Source organism: Aethalodelphis obliquidens, unplaced genomic scaffold (genome assembly GCF_003676395.1).
Source record: "Aethalodelphis obliquidens isolate GAN/ISIS:26980383/991018 unplaced genomic scaffold, ASM367639v1 scaffold13, whole genome shotgun sequence".
NCBI lineage: Eukaryota > Metazoa > Chordata > Mammalia > Artiodactyla > Delphinidae > Aethalodelphis > Aethalodelphis obliquidens.
The window spans coordinates 28,199,955-28,218,934 of NW_020837957.1; the positions used below are offsets into that span (position 1 = coordinate 28,199,955).

Below are 18,980 nucleotides of genomic sequence, written 5' to 3' on the forward strand. Positions count from 1 at the left end.
TCCTTTTTTAAAGATCTGTGGTTTATCCTAATATAAGCTAGAATCTTAATATTTCTTACCTCCTCCCCCTCAGGTGGAACATCAAGAGATTGGAAGAAGATACTGACAAAGGTGTTTCTATTAACAAAAAATTTCGCACAGTAAAATGTAAGATCTACCGTATGAAATCGTTATTATCAAAATCTTCCTGTAATACTTTCAGAGAAGGAATGGAAAATACTTTAAAGTCACCGTCTTGATCAGGGAGCTGACAGGTATAATTCCTAGCGTAAAGGTCACTGACCCGAAGGTCAAACCTTAAACACATGTCACAGCATCAAAGGCTGATTTTTACGTCTATATCAAAACATCACATAATTATGATCATACTACTTGCATAAAGAACAGCGTAAGATTATCTCCCTGAAGGCTTTTGAGGACAACCAAGGCAAGAAAGTACTAGTTTAGCAGAATTCATTCCCTTGTAAAAGGGCCCTTGGGGGAGGGGAAGGGAATTGAATAAGGAAGTGACATTTCCCAAAGAAGAGAGAGGCTCCATGATACATGGCTAATTAATTGTAAATAAGGTGGTCTTCTGGTTGGGAATGAGATGAATTGCCAGGTCCAGCTTAAAAATCAGACATATGCAAACATGAAGTTAAAAAAGTAGAGTTACACAAAAATTGTTTTGGCTTTGCCCTTCAGAGGGCAGGAGGAATGAAGAAAGGAATGAAAATGGTACAAGAGTAAAAAAAGGACTATGTGGAAACAAGATTTTATAAAAGGAACTATCTCTGAGATCAGCGTATTTATTTACCCAATGCACTCCACTAACTTTTTAAACTTTTGCCCCCCCCAGATTCTTCTCTATAAACAACTTTGTGCCATCTGTTTTTGCCTAAGACATACTCAAAAGTATTTTGTGAGGTATATGAACTATGACTTTCCCCAAAAATCAAAATTTGAAAAAAACTGCAAATATAGGCTAATGTCTGCTAGATCTTTTTGAAAAGGCCTTTGCTATTCCTACATTCATGTGACTTAATTTAAAAAAACTTCTTCAAGAGCAAGGATTGTTCATAGAACTGTTATTTTTATTTTTTTATTTTTTGCAACTACAAGCATGAGGAAACGAACAGGATGGCTTCCCCATCCTCAGATTCTTGATTTGCAGTTCCAAATATTTGTGGTATGCAGTAACCCATACTCTCTCCCCACTCATCAGGATGATGCACTTTTTACTTTCAGTAGGTTGAAGTGGAGAGTATGATTCAATATTACCCTTACTCATGGAACCTAAAAGAAAAGCAAATGGTAGAGCAGCAGGTGGGTGACAGAACAAAAAAAAAGAGGGAAAAACATCCACAGGGATCTTTTCCTTCTCTCCTCCTCTCTCTCTCTGAAGAAAACGTATAAGTATCTATTTCCAACAGATAGTGAGTAGGTGACAGAAACGGAAATAAAACATGTATAAAAGGGAGACAGATTTGATGAGGGAAGAGACTGTCTCCCAGGTGGCTTCTGAGCAGGATTATGGTAAGAAAGAGTAGTAATTTAACAGAACCCATTCCTAGTAAAAAGGCATGCGGGGTGTGAATAACAAAGTGTTATTTTATAGCAAGGCAAAATAATACACAGGTAGGGAATTGTAAATAAGATGGTCATCAAATGTCTTGCCAGGTTGAAGTAAAAAATCAGACACATCCAAATATACAAAAGTGGAGTCATTCAATAAATTTGTTTTTTTGTTTCTTTTTTTCTTTTCTCTTTTTTTTTTTTTCAGGCAGCTGGGGGGAAAATAAAAGGTAAGGAATTGGATCAGCCAGTCACTGAGTTCCTTCACTAACTCATGCTTCTACTCATTAGCCCCATCCTGAAATATCAGCATAAATGCCAATTCAATTTTCCTTAACACCCAGCTCACACAATGCCAAAGATCCTCAACAATTTCTGGCCTACAGGGATACAAACAAGAATTTTAAGGTACACGTGGGAATTTACATGTCCTTCAAATTGAAAATCTACCTGTTTCTCTGAACAGTAATTCAAAAATAATCTTTGGTTAGCGATGAGAAAATTTAATTAGTCAAAGCTTTCTGCATCTTTAAGGCAGCCATAATTAGTTCTAATGCAATGATCTACTCTATTAGGTCTCCTTTATACTATACTGCTGTTAGTCTCAGCATGTTACAGATTATATTCTCTATAACTTTTTAAAACATGCTTAAATGAAATGATAATTATCTTCCCCAAAGAAGTATTTTCTCCTGATGACCCGCCAATAAATCCAGAAAAAGGAAGCTGCTTTCTTTCACACTAGAACAAAAACCACTTCAGATCAGTTTTTGAAATGTCTGTTTTTAACTATAATCTAATGGGATGGTAAATTTATCAATAAATAAATACAAACATCATTGTTAAATTTATAACAGGTAATAAATATATCAACATAACATCTACTGCCAAATAACTGACTTTAATGAATTTATGTTCAGTACTTTTAAAAGTCCTAAGATGCTTACTTTAATTTCAACTTGTTCTTCCATTTCTTTAGTTTTTATTGTAGTATATTCCTTTTCAAGCCTGAGAAAGAAAAAAAAAAAAGTTAAAGGTATGCTTTCATTCCAAACTAGTTACGGAAATTATAAAATTTAAAACCATATATTAACACAAAATACAATTTTGCTATGTTCCCCCAACTTATGACTTGAGATACTTGAAATCAGAAAAACCATCTCAATAGTTATACAGGCTATCAGGAAAAAAAAATTACTTCAAAAATAACAAATATAAGAACCACACAAAAGTAAACTTTAGAAAGTAAACTGCTATAAAGCACCAGAGAACTGAGTTTAGAGATTCTATTCAGCCCTTAACTTACAGAAGAAGCACAAACCCTTCCCTCTCAAATTAAAATACACTGATAAAGTTCAACTGGATCTTAACTAAACTTGACTAGAAATTTGTAAGGGGAGAAAAGGAACAACTCTTCCTAACAAAAAAATTCCAGTTAATAAATGTAGAAAGAATGAGGCAAATATAAAAATCACCATTAGAACTCCACAATAAATAACTGCCGTAGGCAAGAAAAATGAATGAATGCTAAAATTAGTGGGTAAAAGTTTAAGCACAGTCTCACAGTATCTCTCCCCAAATATTTACTAATTACAAAGGAAAAAATAGTAAATTTATAGTACAGGATCTTAGCAGACAGCATCTGAGCCAAATGACGAAGGTTAACATCACCGGTAACGCATATCAACATGACACACCCCCTGTTAAAAAGTACTGAGAAAGGCGGCACCTCACCTCTGTGGTATCCTTCCCAATAATGAATATCCTCAATCTAATCAAGAGAAATCATCAAACCCCAATTGAAGGACATTCTAAAAAATATCTGACCAGCTCGCATCAGAAGTGCCAAGGTCAGAAAAAACAAGAAAAGACTGAAGAACTGTCACGGACTGTAGGAGAGTAAGAAATGACAAACAAATGCAAGGTACTATTTTTGCAACTCTACTATAAACACAAAATTATCTTAAAAAATTATCAGCCATCCAAAAATTAGTCCTAACAAATTATTTTTATACCTTACTCTCAATCAAAAATGTTAATAACAAGTTAAACCCTCCAAATAATAACCAAGGTCCCACATAACTTATAGCTTCTTTTAAAAATCAAGTTCTCCCTCCAAGGACAAGAATCTATTATGTACTATGTATAATTTCATTTATCTCACAGAACATTTTTTTTATTGTGGTAAAATACACATAACAAACTTTACCATCTTAACTATTTTTAAATGTACAATTCAGTGGTATTAAATACATTTATAATGTTGTGCAGCCATCACCACCATCATGTCCACAGCTTTTTTCATCTTATAAAACTGAAACTCTGTACCTATGAAACAATAACACCCCATTTCCCCCTCTCACCAGGCCCTGGCTACAACCATTTTACATTCTGTCTATGTGAGTCTGACAACACTAAGTATCTCATATAAGTGGAATCATACAGTATTTGTCCTATTGTGACTGGCTTATTCCACTTAGCATAATGTCCCCATAGTTCACCCATATTATACCATACATTGAGCGTCTCTTTATGTGCTAACTGACCATTTATATCTCTTTGGAGAAATGTCTATTCAAATCCATTGTCCATTTTTTAATCCAGCTGTTTTGTTTTTGGCTGCTGAGTTTTAAGAGTTCTCTATATATTCTAGATATTAATCTTTTATCAGATATGTGATTTGCAAACATTTTCTCCCATTCTGCGGGTTGCCTTTTTCTGTTGAATGTCTTATAATACACAAAAATTTTCTCAAAGTACAGTAATATTTTATTTTAAAATTTTATGAGCCTCTAATGGATAGAATTTTTCTGAATTTTTTATGTTTTCTTCCAGTTTTATTGAGATATAACTGACATACAGCATCATATAAGTTTAAGGTGTACAGCATAATAATTTGACTTATATACATCATGAATTACTACTACAATAAGTTTAGTGAACATCCATTACCGCATATAGATTTTAAAAATCATTTATTTATTTACTTTATTTATTTTTGGCTGCATTGGGTCTTCCTTGCTGCCTGCGTGCTTTCTCTAGTTGCGGCAAGCGGGGGCTACTCTTCATTGCAGTGCACAGGCTTCTCATTCTGTTGGCTTTTCTTGTTGCAGAGCACGGGCTCTAGGCACGTGGGCTTCCGTAGTTGTGGCTCGCGGGCTCTAGAGTGCAGGGTCAGTAGTTGTGTCGCATGGGCTTTGTTGCTCTGTGACATGTGGGAACTTCCCGGACCAGGGCTTGAACCCTTGTCCCCTGCATTGGCAGGCGGATTCTTAACCACTGTGCCACCAGGGAAGCCCCAACCTGTTACATTTTTAAATTGAAGTTGTTCCGCTCTAGGGCTTAAAATAGAAAAAAAAATTTTTTTTCCTTGTGATGAGAACTCAGAATTTACTCTCTTAACAACTTTCATATATAATGTACAGCAGTGTTACCTATCTTTATCATGTTATACATTACATCCCCAGTACTTACTTATCTAAAAACTGGAAGTTTGTGCCTTTTGACTGCCTTTATCAATTCCCCCTCTCTTGGCCCCCACCTCTAGTAACAACAAATCTGATCTCTTTTTCTATGAGCTTATTTGTTTCTGAAATATAACTGACCTACAACACTATGTTAGTTCCTGGTACACAACATAGTGATTTGACATTTCTAAACATTTCAAAAGGATCACCTAACAAAGCTATTACATAACTACTGACCATACTCTCCACACTGTACATTTCACACTGAGGACTCATTTTGTAACTGAAAGTTTTTACATCTTAATAACCAAATTTTAAATTTTTCATGAACTTTAGTTTGTCTATTTTTTCTTTTGTTGTCTGTGCCGTTGGTGTCATATGCAAGATATCATTGCCAAATCCAATGTCATGAAGCTTTTGCCCTATGTTTTCATCTAAGAGTTTTAGTTTTAGTCCTTAGATCTTTGATTCATTTTGACTTAAATTTTGCACATGGTGTTAGGTGAGGGTCCAACTTCTTATTTTCGCATGTGGATATCTGGTTTTCTCTGCACCATTTGTTGAAAGACAGTCCTTTCCATATTGAATGGTCTCAGAATCCTTGACAAAAATCATTTGATCATGTATGTAAGGGCTTATTTCTGTCTTTATTCCAGTGCCAACCTGTTTTGATTACTGTAGCTTTGCAGTAAGTTTAGAAATCAGGATGTGTGAGTCCTCCAGCTTTGTTGTTCTTGTTCAAGATTATTTTGGCTATCTGGGGTCCTTTAAGGTTCCATATGAATTTTAGAATAGGGTTTTCTAACTGCAAAAAAAAATGTCATCAGTATTTTGATAAGGACTGCACTGAATCTGTAGATCATTTGGGGTAGTACTGACATCTTAACAAGATTAAGTCTTCCAATCCTTGAATATGGGATGTGTTTCCATTTGTTTATATATTTAATTTCTTGCAGTAATGTTTTGATGTTTTCATTGTACAAGCCTTTTGCCTCCTTGGTTAAGTTAATTCCTAAGTATTTATTTTGATGCTACTGAAAAATAAAACTTTTTCACTGATCCACTGGTTGTTTAAGAGTGTGTTGTTTAATTTCCAAAAAATTGCTGTTTCCGGTTTTACTTCTGTTATTGATATCTAACTTCAACTTGTTATAGCTGGAGAAGACATTTTGTACATCTCTTAAAATCTACTGAGACTTAATAGTGTTGTTGTTATTGGGTAAAGTGTTCTGTGTATCTCTATTAGATACAGTTGGTTTATTGTGTTGAGTCCTCTATTTCCTTACTTATATTCTCTGGTTGTTCTATCCATTACTGAGAGTGGGATATTGAAGTCTCCAACTACTACTGTAGAACTGTCCATTTCTCACTTCATCTGTCCATTTTTGCTTCATATATTTTGATAGTCTGTCATTGGTGTATAAATATTTATAATTGTAACACCTATTGCTATATTGAACCTTTCATTAATATATATTACCTGTCTTTGTCTCTTGGAAACTTTTAAAATTTAAAGTCTGTTTTGTCTGATATTACTATAGCTACCTCTGCTCTCTTTTGTTTACTATTTGCATGGAATATCTTTTCCCAACCTTTCGCTTTCAATCTATTTGCATCTTTGGATCTAAAATGAGTCACCTGTAGATAACATGTAGTTGGATCATGTGGTTTTTCCGCATTCTGCCAATCTATGTCTTTTGGAGAGTTTAATTCATTTACTTTTTTTTTTTTTTTTTTTTGCGGTACGCGGGCCTCTCACTGCTGTGGCCTCTCCCGTTGAGGAGCACAGGCTCCAGACGCGCGCAGGCTCAGCGGCCATGGCTCATGGGCCCAGCCGCTCCGCGGCATGTGGGATCTTCCCAGACCAGGGCACGAACCCGTATCCCCTGCATCGGCAGCCAGACTCTCAACCACTGCGCCACCAGGGAAGCCCATTAATTCATTTACTTTTAAAGTAAGTACTGATAAGGAAGGACTTACTGTCATTTTGCTATTTGTTTGCTATATGCCTTGTAGCTTTTTTTGTCCCTCATTTCCTGCATTATTGTTCTTTAGTGTTTAGTTGGTTTTTTTGTAGTGAAATGCTTAAATTCCTTTCTAATTTCCTATTGTGTATATTCCATTGTTATTTTCTTTGTGGTTCCATGGAGATTATATTAACATTCTAAAGTTATAATACTCTAATTTGAATTTATAGCAGCTTAACTTCAATAATATACAAGAACTCTGCTCTTTTATAGCTTCTTTCCCACCCCTTTTGGTTACTGGTCACAAAAACATGTATTTATACATTGTGTGCCCCAAAACACAAACTAATGATTCTTTTAAATCTATTAGTCTCCTAAATAATGTAGAAAACAAGATTTGGAGCTACAAGCAAAAATTACAATACTAGTAACTTTTAGACTAATAATTGCTTTTTTAAAAATGTATTAATTTATTAAATCATGTAGAAAACAAAAAGTGGAGTTACAATGCACTGTTATGATAATAATAGCTTTCATAATTGCCCATGTGTTTGCCTTAATTAAGAAGTTCATTTTGTGAGATGACTTTGAGTTACTGTTTCGTGAGTGTCCTTTCATTTCACCCTGCAGGAATGAGTATTTCCTGAAGGGCAGATCTAGTGATAACGAGCTTAGCCTTCATTTACCTGGGAATGTCTCGATTTTCCCCTCACTTTTGAAAGACAGTTTTGCCAGATACAGGATTCCTGACTGTTTTTCCTTTTAGCACTTTGGATATAAAGGCCCACTTGTCTTCTGGCCTCCAAAGTGTCTGATGAGAAGTATGTTTATAATCTTATTGAGAATCCCTTGTACATAATGATTGGCTTCTCTTTTGCTGCCTTTTGCAAGTCTGATTATAATGTGTCTTGGTGTGGGGTCTTTCTTACATCACTTTACTTGGAGTTAATGAGCTTCTTAAATGTTTATATTCATGTCTTTCAACAAATGTTAAGTTTTCAGCCATTATTTCTTCAAACATTCTATCCCACCACCCCACGTTCTCAGATTCCCACAATATGTATTTTGGTCCACTTGATGGTATCCCACAGATTCCTTAGGCTCTGTTCACTTTTCTTAGGTCTTTTTTGTTGTTGCTATTCCTCGAACTCAGTTATTTCCAGTATCCTATCTTCAGGTTCACTTATTCTTCTACCTGCTCAAATCTGCCTTTCAATCACTCTAGTGAACTTTTCATTTCAGTTATTGTACTTTTCAGATCCAGAATTTCTTTTTTGGTTTCTTTTTAGACTTTCTATCCCTTTACTGATATTTCCATTTTGTTCATACATCTTCTTTACTTTTCCCACAGCTTCCTTTATTTCTTTGAGCATCTTTTAAAGTTTCTATCTACCAAATATGCCATGAAGTTTCCTTCAGATACAGTTTATTTTTTTCCTTTGAATGGGTCATATTTTCCTGTTTCTTCACATGCCTTGATTTTTTTGTTGTTGAAAACTAGACATTTGAATCTAGTAATGTGGTAACTCTGAAAATCAGATTCTCCCCCTCCCCAGGATTTGCTGGGGGGTTTTTTGTTATTGTTTTTGTCTTTTTGATTGTTATAGGCTGTCTCTGTGTTGATGACCAACCTGAGCTGTAAACTTACGGTATCCACAGGTCTTTTCTGAGCCTCTCCCTTGGGCATACACAGTCACGTTTTAATTTTCTCCATATATGCAGTTGTTTTTGAACGTCCTAGTCTTTTGTGTCTGGCTCCCAAAAGTGGAAAAAGAAAAAATTGAAGGGGAGAAAAGGGCACGAGCCCTTTAAATCTCTGGGCAGTCTCTTCAGCCAGAGGAAGAGGTGCAACAACAGTGGAGAGAGGTGTGACATCAATGGGGAGATGTGCAACAACAACTTCTTTGCACCTGTCCGATCAAAAACAGTGATCAGGAATCAGAGCACAGATCCCTAATATGTGGAGGACATGGTCTTTTTTGCCCACCCTGACTCCCATAAGCTGCATGCAGGCTGTTCCAGGAATACAAGCACAGCTGCCTGTCAGTGGCTAAGGGGTAGAGAATGGGTAATGTGCTAAGAGCTGAACTGATCAAATTAACTGCAATTTACCATGCCTACCCCTAGCAGTTACAAGTCTTCAATAGACTTCAGAGTTCCAAAACAGTTAACATCAGACAGATTCTGCCAGTGCAACTACTGTCTAGGTGGCAGACAGATTCCTGGTGCTTCCTACTCTGCCATCTTTTCACAATCTTCTGTCCACAGTGACTATGTAATATGCCAATTTTGAGGCTTAGAAAGAAGGAGAAACTTGCCTAAGGTCACACCCTTAACTGCTACACTGCTATGTCTCTTACTTTGGTATGTCTAAAAGAATACAGGATATCCAAAAAATTTTTGATTCTAAAAAAGTGCGAAACATTTTGAGCAATGGCTGCACTGTTGAAATAACTTTATAGCCTTCACAAATGACTACTGTGAAGCAGATATTTTGTAATGTATTGTGATAAATGTCATAATTACTCATTCACAAACCTAAAACAAAAGACTATGAGTTATCATTTAATCCTTGATTCCCAATTCAGTCACCAAGCATGCTCAATTCAACCACCTTATTAACACTGCTCTAAAATTCAATATTACTTTTTCACCTGCATTGATAATTTTTTTAAACAAACTTTATTTTTTAGAACTTTTTTAGATTTACAAAATAATTAGAAGAGTATAGAGTTTCTATAAACCCCATCCCCAGTTTCTCCTAGGTTTAAACCTTACATTAGTATAGTATATTTATGACAATTAATGAACCAATATTAATATATTATTAACAACTAAAGTCCATACTTTATTCAGGTTTCTGAAGTTTTTGGCTCATGTCCTTTTTCTACTCTAGGATCCCATCCAGGATACCACACTACATTTAGCTGTCACGTCTTCTTAAAGTCCCATGGTTAGGACAGTCTCTCAGACTTTCCAAGTTTTTGATGACCCTGACAGTTTGAGGAGTACTGGTCATCAGGTGTTCTGTAGAATGTCCCTCAACTGGGATTTGTCTCATGCTTTGCTCATGATTATATTGGTAATATGGGTTTTGGGGGAGGAAGACCACAGAGTTAAGTCCCATTTTCATCAAAGGTAAAAACTATCAACAGGATACCACTGTTGATGTTGACCTTGATCACCTGGCTGAGGTATGATCAGGTTTCTGCAAACCTACTTCCAAGTAGCTGCAAAGCTACCTCCCTCTCCCTTCACTGGTAGTATTTTTAGGCCTTTGTTATGGCTTATAAATTACTAGAGGAGTCTTTTAATTGCTCTTGCTACTTGCCAGTTTCTTAACTCAATCTTTTCTAAACACTATTACCAGAGTGGTATTTTTGGGGGACTTCCCTGGTGGCACAGTGGTTAAGAATCGGCCTGTCAATGCAGGGGACACGGGTTCGAGCCCTGGTCCGGGAAGATCCCACATGCTGTGGAGCAACTAAGCCCATACACCACAACTACTGAGCCCGCGCTCTAGAGCCCGTGAGCCACAACTACTGAGCCAACGTGCGACAACTACTGAAGCCCGTGCACCTAGAGCCCGTGCTCCACAACAAGAGAAGCCACCACAATGAGAAGCCTGCGCACCACAACGAAGAGTAGCCCCCATTTCCCTCAACTAGAGAAAGCCCATGCGCAGCAACAAAGACCCAACACAGCCAAAAAATAAAAACAAATAAATTAATTAATTTTAAAAAATCAGGGCTTCTCAAAAACCAGTCTGAAAACCACCTAGTAGTTCTTAATTAAAAAAATAATAATAATAAGACTCAGTGGATTCACACAGATATAAATAAATAAATAAATAAGCAAGCAAGCAAGCAAAGAGATAAAAAGAGAAAGAGAAAGAAGGGAAACCTCTTCCTTATACTAGAATGCCAATTAATAAGGAAGGAATGAGGGAGTGAGACAATCATAAACAGAGCCAAATATGGGGAGGGAAAGTTTGGTAAGGAACAGGATATTATATAACCTCAAAGTACCTTGACACAAATTACTTACTCATAAAAGACAAAATAATAACTTTATAGTAGTAAAATCTGGCAGACATCACCTTATTAACCAAGTGATCAAAGCTAACATGATCTTCTCTAAAAAAGTAAAAGTAGAGCTACCATATGATCCTGCAATCCCACTCCTGGGCATATATCTGGAGAAAAACATAAGCTGAAAAGATACATGCACCCCAATGTTCATAGCAGCACTATTTACAATACAAGACATGGAAGAAACCTAAGTGTCCATTAACAGCTAAATGGATAAAGAAGATGTAGTATATACACCCTATGGACTATTACTCAGCCTTAAAAAAGAATGGAATAATGCCATTTGCAGCAATATGGATGGACCTAAAGATTATCATACTAAGTGAATTGAAGTAAGCCAGAGAAAGGCAAATAGCATATGATATTGCTTATATGTGCAATATAAAAAATGATACAAATGAACTTATTTATAAAACAGAAATAGACTCACAGACATAGAAAACAAACTTATGGTTACCAAAGCGGGGAGGATAAATTAGGAGTTTGTGATTAAAATATACACATTACTATACATAAAATAGATAACCAACATGGACCTACTGTATAGCACAGGGAACTACACTCAATATCTTGTAATAACCTATAATGTAAGAGAATGTAAAAAAAGAATATATATATACATATATGTGTGTGTGTGCGTGTATATATATGTGTATATATATATATCTGAATCACTTTGCTGTACACCTGAAACTAACACAACATTGTAAATCAACTATATTTCAATAAAAATTTAAAAATAAATAAATAATTGTTTTTAAAAAAGGTAACATCATCAATATTGAGACAAGCCAAGACTGATGAGAAGATACACTATTATTGGTATACCTGCCAAAAATGTGCAACCTGAATCTAATAATGAGGAAATGTTAGATAAACCGAAATTGTGGGATCTTCTACAAAATAACTAGCCTGTACTCTTCAAATATATCAAGGTCGAGAAACACAAAGCATTGAGAGAGCATTTCAGATTAAAGGAGACTGAAATGACACTATTTACAATACAAACATGGAAGACCTAATGCAATACACGGGACTTTCCTGGTGGCACAGTGGTTAAGAATCCACCTGCCAATGCAGGGGATATGGGTTCGAGCCCTGGTCTGGGAAGATCCCACATGCCGTGGAGCAACTAAGCCCATGCACCACAACTACTGAGCCAGCGTGCTGCAACTACTGAAGCCAGCACGCCTAGAGCCTGTGCTCCACAACACGAGAAGCCACCGCAAGAAGTCTGCGCACCACAACGAAGAGTAGCCCCCACTTGCTGCAACTAGAGAAAGCCCGCATGCAGCAATGAAGACCCAACACAGCCAAAAATAAATAAAATTAAAATTTTAAATAAATAAATAAATAAACAAATTGCAATACATGATCCTGTAGGGTCTGGAGTGGATACAGGACCCAGCGGGTAAGGGATTAAGGGTGGGGAGTGGGTAGAAGTTGGGGATGGGAGGAGGAGATTGTTGTAAGGAATATTATTGGGACAAATGATAAAATTTGAACTTCTTTTATGGATTAGAATACTATTGTATCTATGATAATTTCCTGATTTTGATTAACTGCTGACTTCGGTTTAAAAAAAAAAAAAAAGCTCTGTTCTTAGGAAGTACATATTCAAGTATTTAAGGAAAAAGGGCACAATATCTCAACTTACTCTAAAATGTGTCCTCCCAAAAATAATGGGTATGGATTTTACTTACACACACACACATTATTTTATTTATATATATGCATGTGGGGGGGGAGGAAAATAAAACAAATGGAGCAAAATGTAAACAATTGGTGAATTTGGATAAGTGGCATAAGGGAGTTCCTTGTAGTATATTTGTAACTTTTTTGAAAAGTTTAAAAGTATACCAAAATAAAAATTACAACAAAAGAAGCCAAAGGCTAAGACTGCTTGCTTGCAACATTTATATCTTAAAGAAACCTCTAAACCACATGTGAGTGATTAGTAAGCAGTTGAAACATGGCTAATACAACTGATTTAATGAATCTTTAATTCTATTTAAATAGCCACATACAGGTAGTGGCTACCATACAGGACAGCACAGCTTTAAATACCCCTAGGTTCCCACCACGTTTCAAACTTCACTGCCTATTACACTCCCATTTGCCTACAGTACAGTCACACTGGCTTTTTACTGTTCTTAACTATATCAATCATTCTTATTTCATTCATTACATTTACTGCTCTCTCAGCATGAAATATACTTGCTCAGATAATCACATGGCTCCCTCTCTCACTTCCTTCAGCTGTCTGCTCAAATGGTGCTTTATCAGTCTGTGTGCCCTATCCTGAGTTCTCTATCTAAAAAAAGCACCCCATCACTTCCATGTCCTTCATCCTCCTTTACTTTTCCTTCATGGCACTGACACTGATGGACATGATACTGTATATTTGTTCAGAAGCTGCTCCATTTGATTTTTCTTGCTTTGCTCTCTCAGGGCACACTCCTTCTGGGGCAAGTCATTCTGAAATTGTACCTTTTGTTTGGAACTCCAGAGGTTTTTATATCTCAAGGTCAGTCTTCTGCACTTCTGTAAGTTCCACAAAGGAGGAACTCCCTCTCTGTAGTCATCATTTAACCCCAGCAACTGGAAACATAAGTTTTTTAAAACTATACTCTGGTGCCCTTTCCTTCAGAAAACAACCTGAGGGCTTCCCTGATGGTGCAGTGGTTGAGAATCTGCCTGCTAATGCAGGGGACACGGGTTTGAGCCCTGGTCTGGGAGGATCCCACATGCCGCGGAGCAACTGGGCCCATGAGCCACAACTACTGAGCCTGCGCGTCTGGAGCCTGTGCTCCGCAACAAGCAAGGCCGCGATAGTGAGAGGCCCGCACACCGCAATGAAGAGTGGCCCCCCCTTGCCACAACTAGAGAAAGCCCTCACACAGAAACGGAGACCCAACACAGCAAAAATTAATTAATTAATTAATAAACACCTACCCCCAACATCTTCTGTTAAAAAAAAAAAAACAACCTGAATCTTCATCTTCTGCCATCCTCCTATCCAGCCATGTCAGTGGTCTTCAACTTTTTTTTCTCATGTACCTGCTAAAAGAATGTTGCCCCTTATATACTTTAAAGAAGTCTAAGAAATTTTTGTTACCTAAGTGCATATAGTTGCAAAGGATGTGATTTATATATGCTTAAATTTTTTCACTAAAACTTTAAATGAGACTTATTTGATTTATGGATGTCTACTCTATAACCTAAGCAGCAAAGGCAGTCACTGTTACTAAACAAATGAGTCAAATTATATTTACTTTCTCTATCACTAAAGTTCATGTTCTTTTTCAACTCAAATAAGTATACATGAATACATAACCCCATAACCACCATTCTATTTTTCAATTCTAACTATAAGCAAGATAAGGCAGCCTTGCCAAGCATTTGTCAGCTGGATGAAATAAGAAGCTGCTCCATTTGATTTTTCTTGCTTTGTTCTCTAAGGGCACACTCCTTCTGTAGCAAGGCATTCTGAAATTGTCCCTTTTGTTTGGTACCCCAGAGATTTTTATATCCCAAAGTAATGTACCACAGTAAGAATTGGAGTGACAGGTTTGCCTTACTTTTATAAAGTGGTAGAAGGCAGATTGTAAAAGGGGAGCTAGAAAGGAGAACAAAGATACTGTAACAAAGAAGAACAAACCTGACTCCATATTGGATCTATTCCTTTAGCTCTAACCTTTGAGCTCTGTTTTTAGTTATGCTGGCTCTGCACCTTTGTAAAAGGATGTTGCCTATAGCCTAAAATATACATGAGAGCCCATTCTCAAGGCTCTGCCTCCCAGGCTTGATCTTTAAAAGTATCAATATAACACTTTTCCATTCATACAGAGATAAAAAATTGCAGAACAGAGAACAACATTTGTTTTGTTGAGGGTTGATAAGAACATTGTGGCTAGACTCAGGTGGACAGCTGGAAGAACAAAGGATTCTGACACCAAGAAGTCTGCAACAACCAGCTACACACTCTGCCCTTTTAGTATTAAAGAGACCTAAATCCTAACTCGGGTAAAATGGTTCACTGGGACACCAGTCCACCATCTTCCTGGTCTTCCAGCTTTGCAAATAAAGTCACTATTCCTTGCCCCAACACCATGTCTCTCGATTTATTGGCCTGTCGTGTGGCGAGTACTACAAGCTTGAACTCAGTAAAAGTACCTCTACCATAGGAATATTATCAGGGCAGATAAAAGTTAGGAAAGAATGAAAATCTAGTTACCATGCTCTGAACATTTTCCTGGGCCCCAACAGACTAGACTGTGTATGCAGTTTAAAGACACATAGTTTAGGCATCTCTTACATGTTATATTAATAACATGTTATATTGACATCTACCAGACTGTAATAGGCTATTTAATTCTGTTCTGCCACCATCCTACCCACAGGAAATTTGAACCTTCTTCAGAGCCAGGTCCAAGTGTAAGTTCATTACATTCTGAGAGTGATACTTAGTAGAAATGGATGACACTCATCTTTTAATAGTGATAAAGTATTATTCTCCAGAATATGCATAAACAACTACTAACCACTAAGAAGTAGTCAATGCAGTAAGAAGTAGATACTGCAACAGAAAAGGAAGGGAAGTACCAATAAAAGAAAAAAAAGGAAGGGAAAGAAAACAGAAGCATATTTGTTACAGTGATCTATAATCAGTGATCTTTGATGTTACTATTGTAAAAAAGATTACAACTTGATGAAGGCTCAAATGATAATTAGCAATAAAGTTTTTTTCTAATAAATTTATTTATTCATTTATTGATTTATTTTTGGCTGCACTGGGTCTTCTTTGCTGCACATGGGCTTTCTCTAGCTGCGGCGAGCAGGGGCTACTCTTCGTGGCAGTGCGTGGGCTTTCCATTGCGTTGGCTTCTCTTGTTGCGGAGCACAGGCTCTAGGCATGCAGGCTTCAGTAGTTGTGGCACACGGGCTCAGTAGTTGTGGCTTGTGGGCTCTAGAGCACAGGCTCAGTAGTTGTGGCGCACAGGCTTAGTTGCTCCCCATGGCATGTGGGATCTTCCCAGACCAGGGATCGAACCTGTGTCCCCTGCATTGGCAGACGGATTCTTAACCACTGTGCCCCCAGGGAAGTCCCAATAAAGTATTTTTAAATTAAGGTCAACAGGCAGAAATTGAGATGGTGCCTAAGATTTTATCAATTATAGAACAGAACAGCTTTTCAGTCAGTAATGTCTCAAAATGATGGTGTGATGTGATTATTAGAAATTTCACAGGTAATTTATTAACAATAATAGTTGAATATGATAAATTGTCTTTTTTCAAATTAGAGCCAACTAATTTTAATAACATAATTCTTACTCATATTCTAATATACTTTCTGGAGTAGGAATCTGCATGGGAATAGTTGTACATGTTAATGTAATTTCACCTTGCAGCAGCAGAGATACTGAGCACAAGTGTCAGGAATGCTAACAATGACCTCAGGCTAAGATTTATTTAATTACTGGAACCTAGAAGAGTAAGAGCTGTTGTTCTTAATTAACACCTTTATCATATTTCAAAAATTAACCTTTACAGGCCAACACTGCATGTCTTGAACTTTTATGAAATATATTCAAAGAAAAGTTTCACTAGAAAGTAATACACAGTAAACAAAATTTTAACTTAATGCATACTTCATGCCTATCTTGCTGGTTATGCTAATCTTGAACTTAAGTGATAAACTGGGATCAACTAAGAGGAAAAGAATGTCAGTGACTTAGACCACACCATAAAAGCGGTTTCTAAAATAACAGCACACTCACATGTATACACTTACCAGGTTCCTAATTCTAATCAATGTGGAATGGGAAGGGGAGTTTTAAAAGTAATACACAATAATCCCATGCACCACTAGAGCACTATGAAATTCCAATATTAAATTTAGGTTATATTGAAACCAATACCACCAAATAAAACATTACAGCTCTATAAAATGAGGAGGAAATCTGCACTCACCACTAGAATGTTTTGCTTCTTCCATTTAATTTCCTAAATGCATCAACAAACCCCCATAACTAAAAAAACAAAATATAAAATACTTACTTTTTCATTTTTTTTGAGTTATACTTGACTTGGTAAGCTGTCTGGATTAATTTGTCTGGACCACCATCAAACTGATGTGGAATGACCTTCTGAAAGTGCTAAAATACAATAGAAGAAAAACATAAGAATGACTTAGTACCGTTTATTATCAATTAATTAATAGTAAAATCTAGAGACATTCAAGAAATCATGGCCTGGCTTACCTGTAACATCCCTTCCATGTCGAGTTGCATCAGTTCTGCCTGATTCATTTGAAGAAGCGCTAATCCTACCCGAAACACTATTTCTAAACCCTGAGGAATCAAATTATAAAGTCAAATTTGTCTTATTCTTTCAAAACAAAAACTAATCATTCAAAAGAATACTGAGGTAAACATTTAGGTATCTAAACAGAGGTGCGCACACATTTTCTGTAAAGAGTTGGAGAACAAATGTTTTAGGCTTTATGAGCCCTACCTATGGTTGCTGTCACAAATAATCAACCCTGCCATTGCAGCTCAAAAGCAGACACAGACATCACATCAACAAATGGTCACGGCTATGTTTCAAGAAACTTTATGTACAGAAATAAGTGGAAGGACAGATTTAGCATGCAAACCAGAAGAGATTAGTATATGAATCATAGCTTGCTGGCTCCAGACTAACCTAACTTAGCTACATTATACAAACTGATCTTCCCAAGATGTAATTAATAACAATTTATAATATTCTTAGGTGCTCTCCATCACTGATCACCTATCCTTACCTTCCTACCTTCTCACTCAAAATATACAAGACAAAGGATCACTACTACATATCACTGACAATTAGAAGGACTGCCTGCAAGGTGTTCATGGGATAGAAGAAACTTAATTATACTCATTACTTCTTCCTCTTTGGGTAACAGATGCATTGCAACAATATTGACTGTAAGGTAGATTTTACCCCTCACTAATTCTCACTAAATCAAAAAGGAGGTGAAACAGAGGTCTGATTAAGAGTGTGGGCTCCAGATTTTGAATGCCTACATCTGAATCCTGGTTACTATACCATACTATACTATGTGTCCATAGACGAGCTACTTAATCTTTCTCTAAATATTGGCTTCCTAATCTCTCATCTATCATCTATCAAATGGGGAGATGAATAGTACTGATAGGGGTGTTAAAGGATTAGATGAGATTATCCAGGTAAGTAGTTTAGCATGGAACACATGGGTCTCCTTTATCATTGGCCTCATTGCCCAGCTCTCATTAACCCAATGATTCCTTTGCTCAGTCTGTGCATTAACTCACCTCAGACATAAAGATATCAAATATCCTTGTTGCAATTGGTAGTGGAAAAGTCGTAAGGAAGATAGTCAGAAACCAAGATGATGCATACATTGAGGTATGAAAACTCTGAGACTGAAAATGCACAAAGAGCTCTGGAAGATGCTCCTAAAGAGATGAAAAGAATTTCTTAGTTAAAACTGAGTATTTTAAGCCAGACCATTGTATACATACTAAAGTAGCTGATAGCAAACACAAACATAAAATTTAGGCTTCATACGGAAGAGTTAAGAGGCAGAAACTGACACATTCTGGATAGTGGTTATTGTCTGGAAAAGAAAGAAGGGAAAAAGGATGTGGAGTTGGAACTTAAAAAGTTGGAACTGGGGGCTTCCCTGGTGGCGCAGTGGTTGAGAGTCTGCCTGCCGATGCAGGGGTCACGGGTTCATGCCCCGGTCCGGAAAGATCCCACGTGCCGCGGAGTGGCTGGGGCCGTGAGCCCGTGAGCCATGGCCGCTGAGCCTGCGCTTCGGGAGCCTGTGCTCCGCAACGGGAGAGGCCACAACAGTGAGAGGCCCGCATACCGCAAAA

General features: G+C 36.9%; 1 protein-coding gene across 8 annotated transcripts in view; it reads right to left on the bottom strand.

Annotated features, from left to right (window-relative positions):
* EVI5 (ecotropic viral integration site 5) overlaps positions 1-18,980 on the bottom strand; it is a 204,061-nt gene that overhangs the window by 107,716 nt on the left and 77,365 nt on the right. For all 8 annotated transcript variants that reach the window (XM_027114338.1, XM_027114337.1, XM_027114336.1 and 5 more), the window contains 4 exons: positions 18,414-18,557; positions 17,343-17,432; positions 17,140-17,237; positions 2,502-2,562 (listed from right to left, as the gene is read on the bottom strand). In XM_027114338.1, coding sequence (XP_026970139.1) covers positions 2,502-2,562; positions 17,140-17,237; positions 17,343-17,432; positions 18,414-18,557 — 393 coding nt within the window. The remainder of the gene's footprint in view (positions 1-2,501; positions 2,563-17,139; positions 17,238-17,342; positions 17,433-18,413; positions 18,558-18,980) is intronic.